Below are 17,046 nucleotides of genomic sequence, written 5' to 3' on the forward strand. Positions count from 1 at the left end.
ACCACATTTTCATGTTGGTTTTCTTATTGAAAGGGAAGCAACACGGGGCATTTTCTAAATTAGGTTAAGCTCTAGGTCCACCTAGATCCTGAGTTTAGGGGGAAATAGGAGTCTGTAGTTGGCACATGTATACTGCTTACCTTTCCCAAGTGTGTTCTAACCTGCCACGGCTTTGAGACGAAATCGACTGTATCTTGGTAAGATACCGCTTACTTTGCAAGCTAGATAGTCTGGGGCATTAAAATACGTATTGAGGCCCCAGCATATTTATGCTGTCCTGGTGGACAGAGGACCATGGGAGTCTGTTTCACCTCCCTGTCACTGTTTGCTAGAAGAATGTGGATTTTGTGCTTTTTATTTAAGAACTGTCTGTGCCTGGCTGGGTTGGGAAGCACCCGAAACATAAACTGTTTATGATACAGAGCAGTTTGCTGGAATCACAAAGGTGGAGGAGGCTTGAGATTAAGGACATAAAAACAACTGTACTGAATCGTATCAGACATCCGTTTAACCTTGCACTCTTTATTGCCCACATTGGTCACTACCAAATGCTTACAGGACAGCATCTGAGCAGGGCGAGCGTGTGGTTATACCTCCCTGCAATGTTTTCCTAGCCTCCAGCAATCTGTGGCTCACTGCCCTCTCTCCCTTGCTCTTGGTTAGGCTGGAGCGATGGAATTTTCCTCCATGCATTTGTCCAGAGGATTATCTCCTCTTGTTTGTTAACTTGTCAGAACTCTTCTGTGCAGGGGGTGATGCAGAGCTGGAAATGCTGTTTTCTGGGTTTCTGAGGGCTGTGCTCCTGACAAAGCCAGCTTCATTTCCAGCATTGCAGCTCTTGAGCTTGCCAGCCTAATCTGGAATCACACTCGCTTTTACCAGGAATAGTTAAAGATGAAATGAAGAAATTTAATCTATTGCTTAACTTTTGAACACAAATTGCAAAGCTCAGAGAACGTTTCACAAAGGAAAAGGCAGGTTTTGGCCCAGCCTCGGGCTGTTTCAGGTATTGGTACCTTGAAATCTGCAAATAGGTAGCTGGAGGAGAGGTTAATGACCTCTCTTAGAGCAAACATTTCGTCTTATTAATGAAGAATGGATTTTCTTGAGGTTTTTTATAAGTGTTCTGACAAGCTTGCCAGGTCCACATCCAAACCAGAAATTGTTCAAGGATTTGAAAAGGAAAAAAGAAAAGACCGCTCTGTTTGAAGCCGTTTTCACTGTTAACAGCACGGTCCAGCAAAATCGTTGCATTGTAAGTTGAAGAAAGCCATGAAAACCCTCTCTCCAAGATCAGATCACAGCTAATGTACAAAGTAGCTTGAGGGATTATAAATCTTTTTAACAGTGGCTATTCTGAGTTATTTTCTCCTGTATTGTGTTGCAGCAACTGTAGGCTGAGCAAGGAGAGTGGTTCCTTTCACTGAGCACTAGCTCTGTATGTAATAGCAGGGAGATTTGTTGGGGATTCATAGAAGATCCACCCGAAGGGACCGAGTGTGAGCGAGGTGACAAACCCAGCAGATAAGCCCCAAATTCCCGGTGTCCAAAAGTTACAGGACTGTTCCTGCTGTCCTGCAGAGCAGCATCGCTGCCGGCGAGGACCGCTGCAGGAGGCGGCTGCTGTGCAAGGGAAGCTCTGAGGAGCGTCCTTCGTTAAGCCAACGTTATGCAAAAAGGCTTGAGCACTCCCTGCTACAGAAGCTGCTGATTCTGCTCCTCTAAAGCCTGTGAGCTTTTGCTGGTGAAGGTTATTGCTGAGTGCTCTTTGTGCAAAACCTTGCAGCCTGGCTTTTTTAGCCTGTGGGTTTTTTTTGAAATGTCTTCATTGTGATGGATTAGATAACTCTGAGACTTATTTATTTTTTTAATCCATCAAAATAAATGCTGGTTTTGTCCTGCAGTTAGTTCTCTTTTTGGTATTTTTAGAAACTGGCATATCTCTAGTTGTACACTTGGGGCTGGGAGAAGGGATATTTTTAATGGGCTGTGTTTTCTGGACCTAATGAAGCAGCAAAGAAATAAATTACTCTTTTGTCAAAATACAGAGGGGTATGAAAATTACCAATCGGGCTAGTTACTATATATTGCCTCTGTGTGTCTTCTGTACCTGTGTTTAACCAGCAAAACAAACAAACAAAAGCTTTCATGTTTGCAGATTGTTGGGTTTTCTTGGGTTTTGAATTGGAGAATAAGTATTTCAAAGTATAAATATTTCACAAAGAATGGAATATTCTACTATTGAAGGGAATATGGTTATAGGAATGTGTAGCTAAAAAGCCTCCCATAATGAGAATTAAGAATTGCTGGGTAGGATGCTGCGGTCGTTTGCTGTCTGTGATTGTCTGTGATTGCATGACAGCTAAGATAAACGTGGGGGGTTTCTGATGTTGCAGTCATGAGGTTCTGCCTGTCCCTAATGCCGCTCTAGTATTCGCGCATTGGGAGATACTGTGGTTTAGTGAGCTGATCTGGCCAAAAATTCTTTTTTTTTTTTTTTTTTTTTTTCCTTCTGTCATGCTAGTTTCTGGCCAGCTCAGCTCCTTGAGCTGCCTGCTGCAAAGGGGGGAGGCAGAACCATCAGCCTCAGTCTGGGTCGCATCAAGCTGCTGTCAGACTGGTTCCCGACACTCTTCTTGATCTGTTACATCTGTTGTTTTGAGGGAAAAAAAGCTATTCTCTGCCGTACCGGGCTGATGCCTACACCTGTAGCCCACGTGGGACGGGGTGCAGGTTAAGGATGGCTTGGGAGCATGGAGGAGGAGCGCGGCGGCAGCGTGCAACCACCCTGCGTGGCTCAGGAGAAGGGTTAGTGGGGAAGGGTGCGATGCCCACACGATGGGGCCCACAAATGGTCCTTTTGCTGTGGAAGTCAGAGGGAAAGCATCATTAGTAGGTGCAGTGTTTTGTAAATCACTTTGCATCCTCCACTGTTTTATTTTGTTTGTGTGCCAGATCTTCCTGTATAACAACAGCTACAAGGACAGATCACTGCAAACAAACACAAAATCTGAGCTGAGTAGGCAAATGTTGCCAAACTAGATTGGCATGAAGAGCGGGGAGGATATTAAGGGAAAGATACTTCCTGACCAGAGGAGATCAGCAAAATAAACTGGTCCCAGTCCCCCAGGTGAAGGGAGTCTTGCTTACTGTGACTTAGCACTGGTTCAGGCACAGCAAAAGGTAACACGAGCTAAAGCAGCTTTAAAGCGCACAGCGAATCCTAAATAAATAATAGGTTCGTTACAGATTGCATGGTAATGAATGTGCACATATTGTTTCTTAAATTGGGTTGATGAGCTGCAGCAGAGAACCTGCTTTGGGTGTCCTCCAGCCTGCTGGTGCTTGAGGACAGGATTGGCCTGCCAAGGGGTACTCTGCTGCGGTTTGGTGCTTTTTAATTGCATCTTTAAAACTTTATCAACCAGTTTGGAAGGTTTTATTCACTAGGCTTCTCTGCTTGCAAAAATTAAAACAGGGTGGATTGCTTTTCCCTTGTAAGCCAGCTGAAGCGTTCCCTCTGGTTGCCTTTCAGATGGAATTCTGTATTTGAGATTATTAACAACAGAAGACAAAAATACTGGGTGTGTTTTTGTTAAATCTTAAAAATTTGTTCTATCAAGAGGTACAGGAAAAATCTATTTTCATGTAGTGATAAGGCTTGATGGTTCATATTTACTATTTCAATTGTATTACATGAGGTGTTGAAATTAACCCTAAATCAAGGATTATAATTTGGGAAATTCAGATAAAAGGTTGCATGCAAAATCCAAACATGCCTGTTGCTTTGAAATGCCCAGTTAAGGCACCAAACCGTCCTATTTCTACCCTGTAGCGATCACATCAACTAATGATCATGCAGATGGCATGTTAATGTTACAGGATCAGAACATCTGAATCTGATTTTAAACATACATTTACTTACCTTGCTTCTCTCCTTTACTGGACTCTGAGATGGCTACGGTTTTGTCCTGGTTTCGGCTGGGACAGAGTTAACTTTCTATTACGTTCTGTAAACACGACAGGTTTCTTAGATGGATTAATTTTAATTTTCTTCAACTCTTAGATTTCTTAATAGTTTACCTTTTAAATCTGAACTTCCATTATCTGTAATTCCTGCCTTCAGGATAAATATATCCTGTAGTGCTGTTTATCTGAACCCGTTGGCGTGAGTTATGTTTTTACTTGTCTTTAACATTTTTTCTTTGTGAATTCCTTTGCTTGTTTCATTGAAACTTTATACGTGAACACTGAAAAGGCACTAAAGGAAGTTCTGGATGCTATCTCTAGTAGTTTAAAAAATATTTAAACTGTTCTACTGTTTTAAATTTTTGTTCTTCAACAAGTTTTCCCATACCCTTGCTTTTTTTTTTATACTCAGGAACATTGAAAAATCCTGGGATTATCCTGGTTTTTGACACCAGTTTACAGCCGTTCTGCATCAAAGAACAAAATAGCCAGAGATTACAATTCAGGTTTCTTTTTGTCCATCATCATATGTGTTTGTTTTTGTTCTTCTGCTCCATGAGCAGAAGAACCTTGTCCCTTCCTTGTTGAAGTTGCCTTACACCACGGGGTAGCTTTTAAAAATAATTCTAGGATTGAAGGTCTTTTTAAAAAGAAAGCTCATCTTGCAGCAGAGCTGTAGAAATGAAAGTTCATGAGAAGTTAATGAAGAATTGCAAAATACGTGCTTTCTCGTAAGAGAATGGGTAGAGATGGCTTAAGACTGCACTTCCCATCACTGTGCTGTAGGGAACCGAAGCTGCGTCGTTCTTGGAGACGCCGGTGTTGGCCCTTGTGCTCTTGGTTAGTAGAGAAGTATGAAGTGGAGCCGAAGTCAGAAGGCCCTGGCTGCCTTTCCAAAGGGTGGTCTTTAACTTAGTTTATCTTGAGAACGGTAGGTGGTAGCAGCTATTCTTGGAAGGCTGTTGGCCATCAGCGTTAGCTAAAAGGGCATCTTCCAGTTATGAGAAATGAGAATGTTAAGAAATAACCGTTAATTGAAGTATTTTCTTCATGTAGAAGGTTACTGCGGGCATTAATTGCAAGGAAAATGTATTATAAAGCTCAGCGTTATAAAGATCATTTGTGACGAGGATACCCCGATGTTTGGTGCTGAGTTGGAGAGATTTTTCTTCAGTATTAAATAAAGGACTTGTTGAAAATGCCTCTTTCCCTGGTTTAATCATTCTAAGTAATGTCAGAGACCAAATCCCTATTTTAAATACAAAACTAATTCCATTTAACTTTGAAGCTGTGGGTAGCATGTCTATAGTTAGGTTGGCACACTGTCCTCACCCCATCAGAACCCAAAATGAAGGTGAATGAAGGTGACAGGTTCATAATCGTTTTTGTGCTAAGGCTTTTACATTCTCCGACTCTCCCTCTTTCCTGTTTATATACGTGGGTTTAAGGATCTTTTTTTGTTGTTTTTTTTTTTTATACTTGGACATGTATTCTCTGGGCAGATACCTAATAGATATTTAAAAGCAGCTGGACATGACAATGTAGGCTAATCCTGCTCTTCTTTAAATCATTGCTAGAGTAAAGCAAAGGCCAGATATTGATCAGAGATCCTTTAATAGACTGCAGGTTTAGAGGCTGTTTCATGCTGTAGGTCTCTGCCTGGGTACAATGCCATATTGTCTGTTAAGTTGTTTGTTAAATTATAAGGAACATGTAGAGAGAGAAGATATTTCATCGAATAGAAGTATTTCATCCAGTGAAACCCTATTTGATTGCGAATGAGTTAATTGGGTTTTTTGGTCTTCTATTGCATTTTAACTGAGTATGATGTCATATATTAGGCATTGAATTTTGTTAGGATTTATTAGGATTTGAGGCCAATAGCATGGTCATGGAACAAATACAGTGGCCATAATGCCGTTGAGTTTAGGTATGTTCATCACTTTATCTTGTAGGTTAGCGCACAGATGTAATGCACTTGAAATGGGGGGGGGGGGGGGAAGAATCCATGAAAGCTTAATTACGGTATACGTGTGTTTAGGAGAGACACATTTGCCAGTGCCTGCCGCTGTTATGTAATGTAATGGTTATCTATAGTGCTTTAAGAAACCTAATGTGATTTGGTTTATCTAGCTTATATAGAGTGCCCGTAGTAGTATCTAAGTGCTGGCTACCAAGCAGCAGGTGAAGAGCACAATAACTCACTTTGGGAATGAAAGATAATGGACACTGATACATAGAAAGTGTGTCTAAAGCTCTTTAACGTGTGGCTGACTTAACCTTGTTGCAGTCCGAGAGAATCACATACGTGTTTTTGTAAGTGCTTACACTGAGGCAGATAAAAGATTTAAGACTGGAAGAAAAATTAGGTGTGATCCACAAATGAGAAGAGATGTACAAAGATATATATTCCTATATTACAGATTTATGATTTCCTTTCCACGCCGGTGAACCGCATGTACACTGTGGAAAGGACGATGATGAGGGAAATAAGTAATAATATCTTTTTGTTTTTAAAAAAAATAATCAAGAATTAAACTGTACCGTTCATGTGCATTTGTTAAGGCAGAAACCTATGCCCGTGCACACTGCTTTAGAGGGACGTTTTGATTTATGGGTAGAAGAGAAGCAATGCAAATGTACATTCTTCCATAGCCTTATTGCAAACTGGCTACGGAGTTTGCTGCTTTTTGTTTTAAATTTATGGCACCATACAAGGAGTTACTGGTCGTAGTTTTTGTAGTTGTATTTCTGTCCCCTTGACAACTTTTGTACTTACAATAGCAATGCTTCCAACATGTTGGCTGTAGAATCTGGAATACGATGTCTCTTGAATTGCATATGTTAATGCATACGTTAATATGGGTTCTTGCATATATTTACCTTTGAAATTCTTTTTTTTTTCTTTTTAGGTTATGAACTCAGTGTTTAAGACTATTCTAGACTTGACATATCCAATAACCTCTATGTTTTCTGGAGCGGCTTTTAACAACAGCATCAACAACATCTTCAAAGATAAGCAGATAGAGGTAGGTTGCTTATTCACTTTATTTATAGTAAATGATGTCACTGTATTCTGTTGTAGCAGAAATAGATTTCTTCCATGCTATATGAGATATGGGGCTGTGGGATGACTGAAGACATGTTAAAACTGTGAATGTGATGCTACGTGAATATAGGAAGGAGCCTATTCTTTCATTTTGGTGGATTTAGAAAACACAAGAAGTAGATTATTTGTAGCTACTTCTGTTCTGTTTAACAAAGGGATCCTGTTGTCTGAGAGCTGAAATTAAAATTGTGTCACTGAAGTAGAATTGCTGAGACTGTTTTATCGTTATTTTTCTGCAAATCAGGTCTAAGAGACCCTTAGGGCACACCAGAAGAAGGTCTTGAAGAGGGTAGCAGTGGGTTTGGCTTTTTTTAAATTCTATTTTTGAAGCTAGAGTGAGTTTTTATGAACAGTCTATTGAAAATTGCAATAACATCAAAGTGTATTGTTTCCTGTTTTGCATATGGTGACCTTTTTGTAATTGCTAGAGGTTGTATGTCTACCTGAGCTGATAGCCGCATTCAGAATCCCACCTATCCTCCATCCCTCAGCAGCAGCAATTTATAAAGCACATTATCAGTGGTTGTCTTCCGAGATCACCAAGCTTAAGAGAGCGTTTGGGTAGTCTTGCGATCTTACCTCATTTGCAGTTTTAACCAAATTATTCCTGTGTTTGGAATCCTTGTGATGAAAGATTATGTAGCAAATTAACACTATATATACTTTAAATATATTTATTAAAAATAATCTAAAACATTCCCTACTTAAATGCAAGTATGAAAGTAAGTGATTAATCATCACGTGGCTTAAACTAGCATTTTGCTGTGCAGAGTGGATGGTGCTGGAAACAAACAGGTTTTAGAGTGATAAGTCCTTCTGAGACTGGAATTTTTTGTTTTGTTATTTGGGCAGCACCAGCCATACTCTCATTTCTTTAATCATGCGTATCCCTTCCTGAAGCACTCCAGCTCCTCTCTCTGGTTTCAGGAGTGCCTGATAGGAAAACACGCGATTGTCCAATGACCAAACCAGCTGCTCTCTGCTTGCTTTGACGTAGCCGAGGAGCTGCCTTATGCAAAGCGCTGAGACCTTCTCGGTGGCGTGGAGCACGGTCTTCTCTCGGTTAACTTGGTGTGAATTGTGGATGGTACATTGCAGTGCGAGGCTGTAGGATAATGCTGAGCAGGGCTTTGAGGAGTGAGTGACAAAACGGAAGAAAATCTCCTCTGAGCTTAGGTGGCCCCAGCTTCCCCTGCTCTATCTATCACTGCTTTTGATTTCAGCAGTCAATTTATTGTGCTTCCCTTTAAGATGCAGTAGACTCCTTCCTTACAATTTTTAACAGCTGTAATGGTATGATCTGTTCTAACCTTGCAGTCACAGGAAGGTTTTGTCCAAGAGAAATCCAGTTCTGAGGCATGCAACAGCGTCATCTTTGTGCTTGCGTGCTGAGTGTCATAGGCTAAACCCTTCAGTCTGTGCCTGAGGATTTCCTCACGTTGGAAGACTTCCATCAGATAAATAAGGAGAAATGTTGTGTAGCTCTGCAAGGAAAGAGGCAGTTACTCCTTCATTGCAGTTCGTGTTATCAGCGCAGGTTAACCAGTCATGTCACTAGACAGATGGAAATTGAAAGCTGCCTAAGTGTAAAGGGTGACTTCTAAAGTAACAGAAGCTGAACTAAGAAGCATTAAGCCTTGAACAATTGTTTTCTTAAAGCATTATTTCAAAGCATCCAAACTGCAAACATCCATCTTTTCTCAGTAGTTGGAGTGTTTTTGGAGGGGGGTGGGTAGCAATGATTTCCAACTGGAAATACGTATTAACAAGAGTTAATTACAGCCTTACAAATCCAGGTTGTGTTTGGATGCTTGGCCACAACTGCTCCTTCCTGGGAGGATCCACAGTGATGGCAGCAGAACCTGAGAACTTCCTACGCGAGGGGCTGGGGGGGGTACTGGCCCTTGTGTCTCTATAAAAGCTTAAAATTAGGAAGCCCTGGGCCAGATCCTCCTTTTTACTACCCATGGCTGCGAGGTGGCACTCCTGCACTTCTCACGCATGCCCTCATCCCTCTTCTGCATCAGAGCCAGGGAGCAGAAGCGCTTACGTTGAACTGTTATTTCTGACATTGAAGGAGGTTTCCATTTTCTCTTAAATTTGCTCTCTAACAACGCTTGTAACGTAGGTGTCTCCTGACTCCCAGGAGTGCTGTTTGTGGGGTAGCCCTGGTTACCAGCAACCCCCATGATTGCTGCTACAGATGTCAGCCAAAGGCGCTCCACGAGAAGAGATCAGCCTGTGCAAGTTCTTTCCAGGAAAGCATGCAGAAATCCAGGACAGGGTGCTCGAAAGATACTTCTCAAGAAATACAGTTATTTTCCTCTGAAATTACCCATCCTTCTGGGAGAGCACCAGGCTCTGGAATTTTTATCCCCCATGCCAGAAGCATAAAATGCTCTTGCAAGTCATCTCAGCTGGAGGTTCAGGTGTGAGGAATCAGAAAAGATTTCATCAAGTCCTGTTTCAGACTTGAATAATGCTCTGTCTCCAAAATAAATTAAACGATATCTGAGAAATGCAGTCTTTATTATTGCGTGATAGGTCTTGGTTTAGTTTCCTTCGTGCATGTGTTTGCATGAATATGAAGTGTCAGATAGACTTCTTTCCCTGTTCCCCTATTTTTGCTTAAAATGTGGTTGATGCACTGAGATTTGCAGTCATCGGAATATCTTTAGCATGGAGAGGCACCCCTAATACTCTTGTAGTCACACTTTATTCATCCGCCTTCCTATGGCATTTATACCAGATGGGTTGTAATACTTGTGCAGCATCTGTTAGTCCTCCCCAATTCCACCATCTTTGCAGAGCTGCTTAAGAGATTAAACTCGCTAGAAAAAGCTCCTTCTTGGCAGTTCAGAATTTTGTATTGAACAGCACAGAGACTTATACCAGAAATAGAGACTGACCGGAGAGGGAGTGCATCTCAGCTCATACTGGTAGCTGGAGTCCAAACCCTTGTTTGGCTTGAGTTTAAGGCACTTCAAAGCTGTGCTAGAGAAGGCCCAGACACCTTGTGCCTTGAGCGAAGAGGCTGGCTGGATGGGAGAGCAGGTTTACCTCTTCAGTCTTGATTCAGCTTTGCTGATTGACAGAGAACTCTCAGCTGTTGTTCTCTGGGCATAAGTTCAATTTATTCAAACAAGTCCTCCTCCTTCCCCTTTGCAGGCTACTCTGTCGCTAGACACCATGGAGACTTTCCAAAACTATCCTCCCTCCAACAAACCCCTATGCAGTTGGGAGGTCACCTTCCCATTCAGTTTTTCTAGCTAGTGGGACATGAGTACAGACATGGCTGAAATAAAAATGAGAACTTCCCCTGCCAGGAGCAGGGCTTGTTGGTTTGGTCTAGCCCCGTTGAATAAACTTGTAAAGCACTTAGCTCGGCCATTCTTTTTGTGTATCATCCTTCTTATGTACCACTGACTGCTATTTTAGCCTGCAGTATCTCAAGCAACCTCTGGGGCCTTCTTGAAGATCTGCCTTGCAGGATCCTTTGTTCCTGTAGGTAATGCTGCAAAGCTTTGTGTTGTCCTCTTGGACTCTAGGCAGCTTTGGGTCTCAGCAGCATTGCTTTGCATCTCCTGCTGAAGTGACCCCTAGCTTCATCACCACGAGGTACAAATTGGACGTCATTTAGTCAAGAGGCCATGACTCATGTTCTTCCCTCTTTGTCTTGGGCTGTGGTGTCTCAGGAACTGAGGCAAGGAAGATGCTGCCTGCTACAGTCTTAGGGTGGGATTAGGGGGAACTGAGTAGTTGCATGCTCATCCATGGTGAATACGATTATGGAAGACTTGCTCTGTGTAGTGGATGAACGCCACCTTGAGTGGAAACAGTTGGATGAAATGCAAGAGTGGCTGTACTGGGTGAGATCAAAGGTCTTTCTAGCTTAGTGCCATGTCTGGCTTAGTGCCATGGCCTCCCCTGGGAGGCCAAAAGCAGCAGGTATTTAGTGACCTAGATAAGAACCGAATATATAAAAGGTGAATCTTCCCTTCACATTGTCCTCCAGCAATAAACAGCCTAGGGATCTGTTTAGATGAGAGTTATCATCAGACCCCCCCACTTCATCTGAAAGAAAATCAGATATCAGAAAGAAGGTGAACTCTAGTTTGCGTGATGAGGTTTCTGTGCTGCTCTGTATGCTGGACAGTCTTCTGGAACAAGTATTTCTTGCTATTAAAAACAGGAAATAAGGATTTTTGTCTGCCTTGGTTCTGAATGAAATGTTTGCATAAGAAACAAGTTTATGAACTTAAACTCAGGGCTGATGGGTTTTTCTCCATCCATGCAGGTGTTTGCATCTGCAGCTCTGTCTGTTAAGATACAGAGGTTGTTGCTTTGGTTTGTGTTAGGCATGGGTTTTAGTTTAAGTGCAAGGTTACAGATTTAGTAAAGTTGGGACTTCCTCTGTTGCAGGATCTGTGGATTCCTTACTTCACTATCACAACCGACATCACTGCCTCAGCAATGAGAGTCCACACGGACGGTGAGTGTGCAGGTGGCCTTCTCCAGCAGCAGGTCTTAAATAATGATGTGAGACTTCAGTGTCACCCCTTGTTCCTGGCATTTTCCTCGCCTTTACATTTGTCTTTCCTTTTGTTTCTCCCTTCTTTGTTATTTGCTGAGCACCAAACTGTGGTTGTACACAGATAACAAGGAACAAAGAGCTGTTGGGAAGAAATTAAATGAGATGCTGTATTCACTGTTTAGAGAGAAAATGGGTCCATTGACACCATTCTGTTTCCTTAAAACATCCCGTAAAGTGCAGGAGTTTTAGCCATAAATCAGACCTAATGCAACCAAAACATTTTAAGATTCAAATTCATAATAAATGAAGCTGTTTTCCCAATAAAGAGACTCCTGTGCCTGAAGCAGAGGCTGGGTTAGGTTCTCGTTTGTGTCCAGTCCTCTTTATTTCTCTGGTGGAAAATTGTGATGTACTTTACTGGCTGAACAGAGGAGAAAGATCTGAGCTGTCTGCTCTGCTGTCAGGACGTGGTGGCAGCCCTGTGGGACACTTGCTTTAGCTTTTGTCTATTTGGGGTAACGGTGCAGTGACTCAGGCTTCAGTGAAGACAGTACAAGCCTACCAGGTGCCCCAGCTGTTTCCCTGGGTAGCTGGAGCCTTCGCTGCCACGTCTCTGATGTTTTGTCTTTGGAGCTGGCGCAGGTGAGACTCTCCATTCCTGCTGCTAGGGCGTGGGTTCCAGAACCGCTAAATTACACTGGCGCCGGGGCTTTGTTGACCGAGGACAACCAAGGGAGCTGAAACAAGCAGAAAAAGGATTAACCTTTCTTAGAGGTTTTGTATTCCCGTTCTGCAGCAGGTTAAGCCAATTGAGGTGAGGAAACTCACTCTATCCAGCTACTTGTCCCTGCGGAAGTTTAATGTAAGGATAGAAATCAGCTGGAGAATGGCGCTGGTCGTCTCCAGAATTCACTGAAAGGAGAGGAAGGAAGTTCCCAGCTGCTGCAATTTCCCATCTTGGTTTCATCTGTGGGGTGTAACACAAGAAGTCAGCATTTTTCTTGGGTGGAATTTCCAACTCAACTAAAACTGTTAATAATAAAACCCAAATCTGCCAGTATTGACCTGTGCTAAACGGTAGGAGTGCTTAGGTTATAATTAGAAACAGAACTGTTAAATATTTTTAAAAGAACAGATAAAAATCAATTATCAGTTTTCTGGAAAGAGTTGCTGTTTGAAGCACCAAGTAGTTAATTATTGAGAAGTGAGCTAACACTGCAAGTCTTACTTATTTTTGATATTTTGAAGATTCGCTTCTCAGACAAGACTTTTGGCCTCTTTGGAAATGCAGTGTCTTCCCAATTCAGCTGATGCAAATGTTAAAGAGAGGAATCAGTAAATAAGAGCCTTAAAGCAGAATATTTTACAGGAAACAGATCCAATCAATTTCTACTTGATTAAACTGTCTGTTTCTAGCAGCTTAAGAGATTATAAGTTTCCTCCTTACAGCACTATTAACGGAAATGTCCTAAGAAGAGATAAGATTGCCACCATGCACTTGCACTGGTTTTACAAGTGAAAAAGTTTGTTTATTACAGAGCAGGGAAAACAGAATTTTTGGGCTTCTACAGCATACGTTTTTCATGTTCAGCTCCTGCTAAAAGTCTGGGTTTTGTGGATCTCTGTAGAACATAATGGCTTTAGCTGTACTTCAATCTGCTTATTCTTTCTCCCTTTGTCCCCAGGAGAAGCCTTTTCCTTTCCTTATCAGTGTAAGCTCAACAAAGCACTAAAGATGATCCCTGCAGTCAGGCATATGCTGAAATCTCCTTGAAGGCAATAAATATGAGGCATGGGCTTAAAACTGTGGTTTCTAAGGCCTTTGCCTGATAGTATGTCTGAATAGCCTTTTTTTTTTTTTTTTCCTCTTCCCCCCCTAGCCAGGATTATGGTATAGAAAATAATAAACTGCTTTAATAACTTTCTAACAGTATTCGCAGGAGAGTCTCTATCTCCCAATTATTTTAATGAGTGCAAAAGCCTACCCCACTGCTGTGGCAGTAATTAATGCTGTTGCCATTCCCTCCCTCTCCTTCCTGCAGGCTCTCTGTGGAGATATGTCCGTGCCAGCATGTCCCTCTCTGGCTATATGCCTCCTCTCTGTGACCCGAAGGATGGGCATCTCTTGATGGATGGAGGCTATATCAACAATCTTCCAGGTAGGTGCACAGATCAGTTGGGAAGAAGTTACCGAGAACACAGCCCGTCAAACAGTCTGCAAAACTTTGTCCTCTCCCCCCCCCCGCAAAAAAAGGAAACAAGGAGAAATACTGCAGACACCTTTAATCTCAGGGTGGTTACCAGGAGTCATTGTTCTCAGTTTCCTAGGTTTTTGCTTTATCATGGCTTTATTAAGACTATTTTTTGTGACAAAGTATTTCCTAATAGACATATTCTGAACATGTAATTCCAAGCTAATTTTGAATTTATTTTAGTGCTCACTGAAAGGAGAGAGCAGAAATTAAACTGCAAACATGCAGTCTATCTTTTGAGTTTCTTTTCAAAAAGTATCAGTTGAATAAGAAATAATTCTGAGAAAGCAACGGCATTAACTCTTCATTGTTCACACTGGTGTCACCCAGAGCCTGAAGGGTTCAGCTGATGGGCACCGGTGTCTTGGTTAGCTGCTAGCACATGGCAGAGGTGGAATCGCATGGTGTTCAAAAGCGTGATGTGGAGTTTGGGGTGTTCTGAGGACTGAACCCAAAAGGGTCCGAGGCGTGTGAATTCACTTGTGTACGTTTGGGATGTGTTTTATGTCAGGGTTGTCATTGTAGTCAGAAAGCATTGGAAGGTGGGTGGCTTAGGAGGGCGGCCAAGATAGAAGAGAGATAGGTGGTGTCATTGCAGTTTGTGACTATAATTGTGTACAAATAAAGAGGAAGGAATCTAAGTTAGAAACTCCGCATCTGAGCGACCTAAGTCATTTATGTGTTCCAGACAAACCCAGACGATATTTGTCCATCAGGGCTGTATTTTCCTAAAAACCAGAAACGGAAATAACACAAAATAGACCCCCAAAATCTGCATCTTAAGTTCTCTGTTTGTGTCTGTAAGCAAAGGTATGAATTGCAAACCGAAGCACCTTTTCCACCTGCACATAAGTGTATAAATTAAGCATCTAAATTGGCTCTTCAGAGCTGTGGTTTTCCTACGCATAACTGTTCTGGAAACTGTAACTATCTTGGACTCTGGGGGTGTGGAAGAAATATAAATGCATTCTGTGAGGTACGTTTCCTTCTCTTTCCTCCCTTGGCACTTCGCTAAATCCTCGCCCGTATGCAAAGGCTGCAGCTAGTCCTTTTACTGACCTTGAAGTAGGAAGTGTTGCGTCATTTCTTTCCCACTTCCAAATAAGAATCTTTCTCTTGGATCCCAAAGCTTTTTGTACACTGAAATCCTCCCAGCCTCTCCTTGCTGTCTGGTTTCTGTGCTGTGCCTTTTCTTTATTACCTTCTATCTGCAGGGTTGACCCCTGCACTGCTGACTCTCCTCTTTAAGGCCACTGCCACTTGTTCTCTCTACAGGTCCCCCAGATCTTTTGTTCTCATGAGAACTGCTGCACGAGGTAGAATTAATGTGGGTTTAGTGTGCTCTTTCACATTATACCTAATGCGGTGTAACTGTGGACTCGAGCTGTGTGTGTCCCACCCGCTCTCCCCTGCTCCCTGCTGTACAGTTTTGCTGCTGCCTTCACATGGGTTGTGGTGACAGCGTGGCCTTGGAGAGAGTCGGGTCATCCTGCCGATCTGGGGTGAAACTTACCCCATAAGCGATGTTTACCAGCAGTTCAGCAGTGGGAGCTCACCCTGAGGTTACGCAGGGGCTCGGTCGGTGCGGAGCGGGCAGCACGCTGGGATCTCTCCGTTAAAATGGAGCAGGTGGGGTAGGAGCCTCCCCGGGGAAAGGGCGTCTCGGCAGAGTTGCTGCAAATGTTTATATCTGAGCTGTTCAAAGAGACGCTTGTGGTAGGTACGATGTCAGGTTCTATACTCCCTAGCAGTATGTACGTAAGCTTCAGCTGAGCAGCACCAGGGTTGGCAGCACTGGCACTGATACGACCTTCTTTCCCACTAGCTGATGTTGCAAGGTCCATGGGCGCAAAGGTGGTGATCGCGATCGATGTGGGGAGCCGGGATGAGACAGACCTCACCAACTACGGCGACTGCTTGTCTGGCTGGTGGCTGCTCTGGAAGAGGTGGAATCCACTGGCCGAGAAAGTCAAGGTATTGTAGACTATATTAAAATGGCAGCTGGTTTTATGTACAGAGCAGGAAGCTTCCCCTTGTTCATTCGGGGAGCAAGGCTGGTGACAGAGCGTTGTCTTTCTTGGGTTTGAGCTCTTACTCATGGACGAAGACAGCTGTGCAGTGCCCTGACACCAAAGGACAGGCAGTGACATGGGAGAGGGTAGAGCCTCAGTCTGGGAAGGGGATGGCAGAATTATTAGAGCAAAGAAGCCTTTTCTTAGAGGTGCATTAACTTTTGATAAAGTCAGAATTTACGAATTTTACCAATAAAAGTAGTAACTTTGTCCAATTCAGTGTTCCTATCCTATATGTCTCTGAACCGTTGATTTAGGGAAATTTTAGCACTAGGCAGTAGTTAACATTACTGCTACTGATAAACGCGGGGCTGCGAGCATGATTCCCCCCCCCTTGTTGCATGCAGTCAGGCCAACTCTGTTACTTATTCTTCTGCATTTCCTAAATTATCTGGCTCTGCAGCTGTCCCCCAAGTGAATGCTGTTTTTTTCTTCTTCCCTCCCAACTACAGTTAACACATTCCCCTGTTGGAATTGGAAGTAAAATACTTGTTTGTGCTTCCCGAAGTTGGGGAAGATACTACAAACTGTGGGTACTGCTCTGTAATCTAAAGTTTTCCTCTGTGATAACTCCCTTCCCTGAAAAGGTCTGGTCTCCCTGAGAAGCGGCCTTTTGGAGCTGGTGCAGCTGCGGAGTGCCCTGCTGTGCCTCGGCAGAGTTGACCATGCTGCTCCCAGCATGTAGTGGGAGTGTTTGGGGGCGGGGGGAGATCGAAGACCCTGACTCTTCTCAGTAGTGCCCAGGGAAATATTACAACTGCCCAAACGGCAATAAGCACACATGAAAACATGGGATTTCTTCTGAACACCAGAAAACACTTTTTTTTTTTTTTTTTTTTTACTGGGGGTGGTGAAACACTGGTCAACCAGAGAGATTGTAGAGTCTCCGTCTGTGGAGATATTCAAAATTCAGCTGGACATGGTCTTGGCCAGCCTGCCCCAGCTGACCCTGCTTGAGCCAGGAGGGTTGGACTAGACGATCTTGAGAGGTCCCTGTCAACCTCAACCATTCTGCAAAATCTCTGCCCTGGTGCTGTAGAGACCATCACTGATTTCTGCCTTGAAGGATCACTGTGCCCCTCTCGCCTCAGCACAGATCTCTCTCTTAAG

General features: G+C 43.0%; 1 protein-coding gene across 2 annotated transcripts in view; it reads left to right on the forward strand.

The window, feature by feature from the left end:
• The window catches only part of PNPLA7 (patatin like phospholipase domain containing 7), a 130,184-nt gene that overhangs the window by 97,095 nt on the left and 16,043 nt on the right, over positions 1–17,046 (forward strand). For both annotated transcript variants that reach the window (XM_050907912.1, XM_050907913.1), the window contains exons 28-31: positions 6,882–6,998; positions 11,501–11,570; positions 13,655–13,771; positions 15,690–15,838. In XM_050907912.1, coding sequence (XP_050763869.1) covers positions 6,882–6,998; positions 11,501–11,570; positions 13,655–13,771; positions 15,690–15,838 — 453 coding nt within the window. The remainder of the gene's footprint in view (positions 1–6,881; positions 6,999–11,500; positions 11,571–13,654; positions 13,772–15,689; positions 15,839–17,046) is intronic.

Source organism: Gymnogyps californianus, chromosome 18 (assembly GCF_018139145.2).
Source record: "Gymnogyps californianus isolate 813 chromosome 18, ASM1813914v2, whole genome shotgun sequence".
NCBI lineage: Eukaryota > Metazoa > Chordata > Aves > Accipitriformes > Cathartidae > Gymnogyps > Gymnogyps californianus.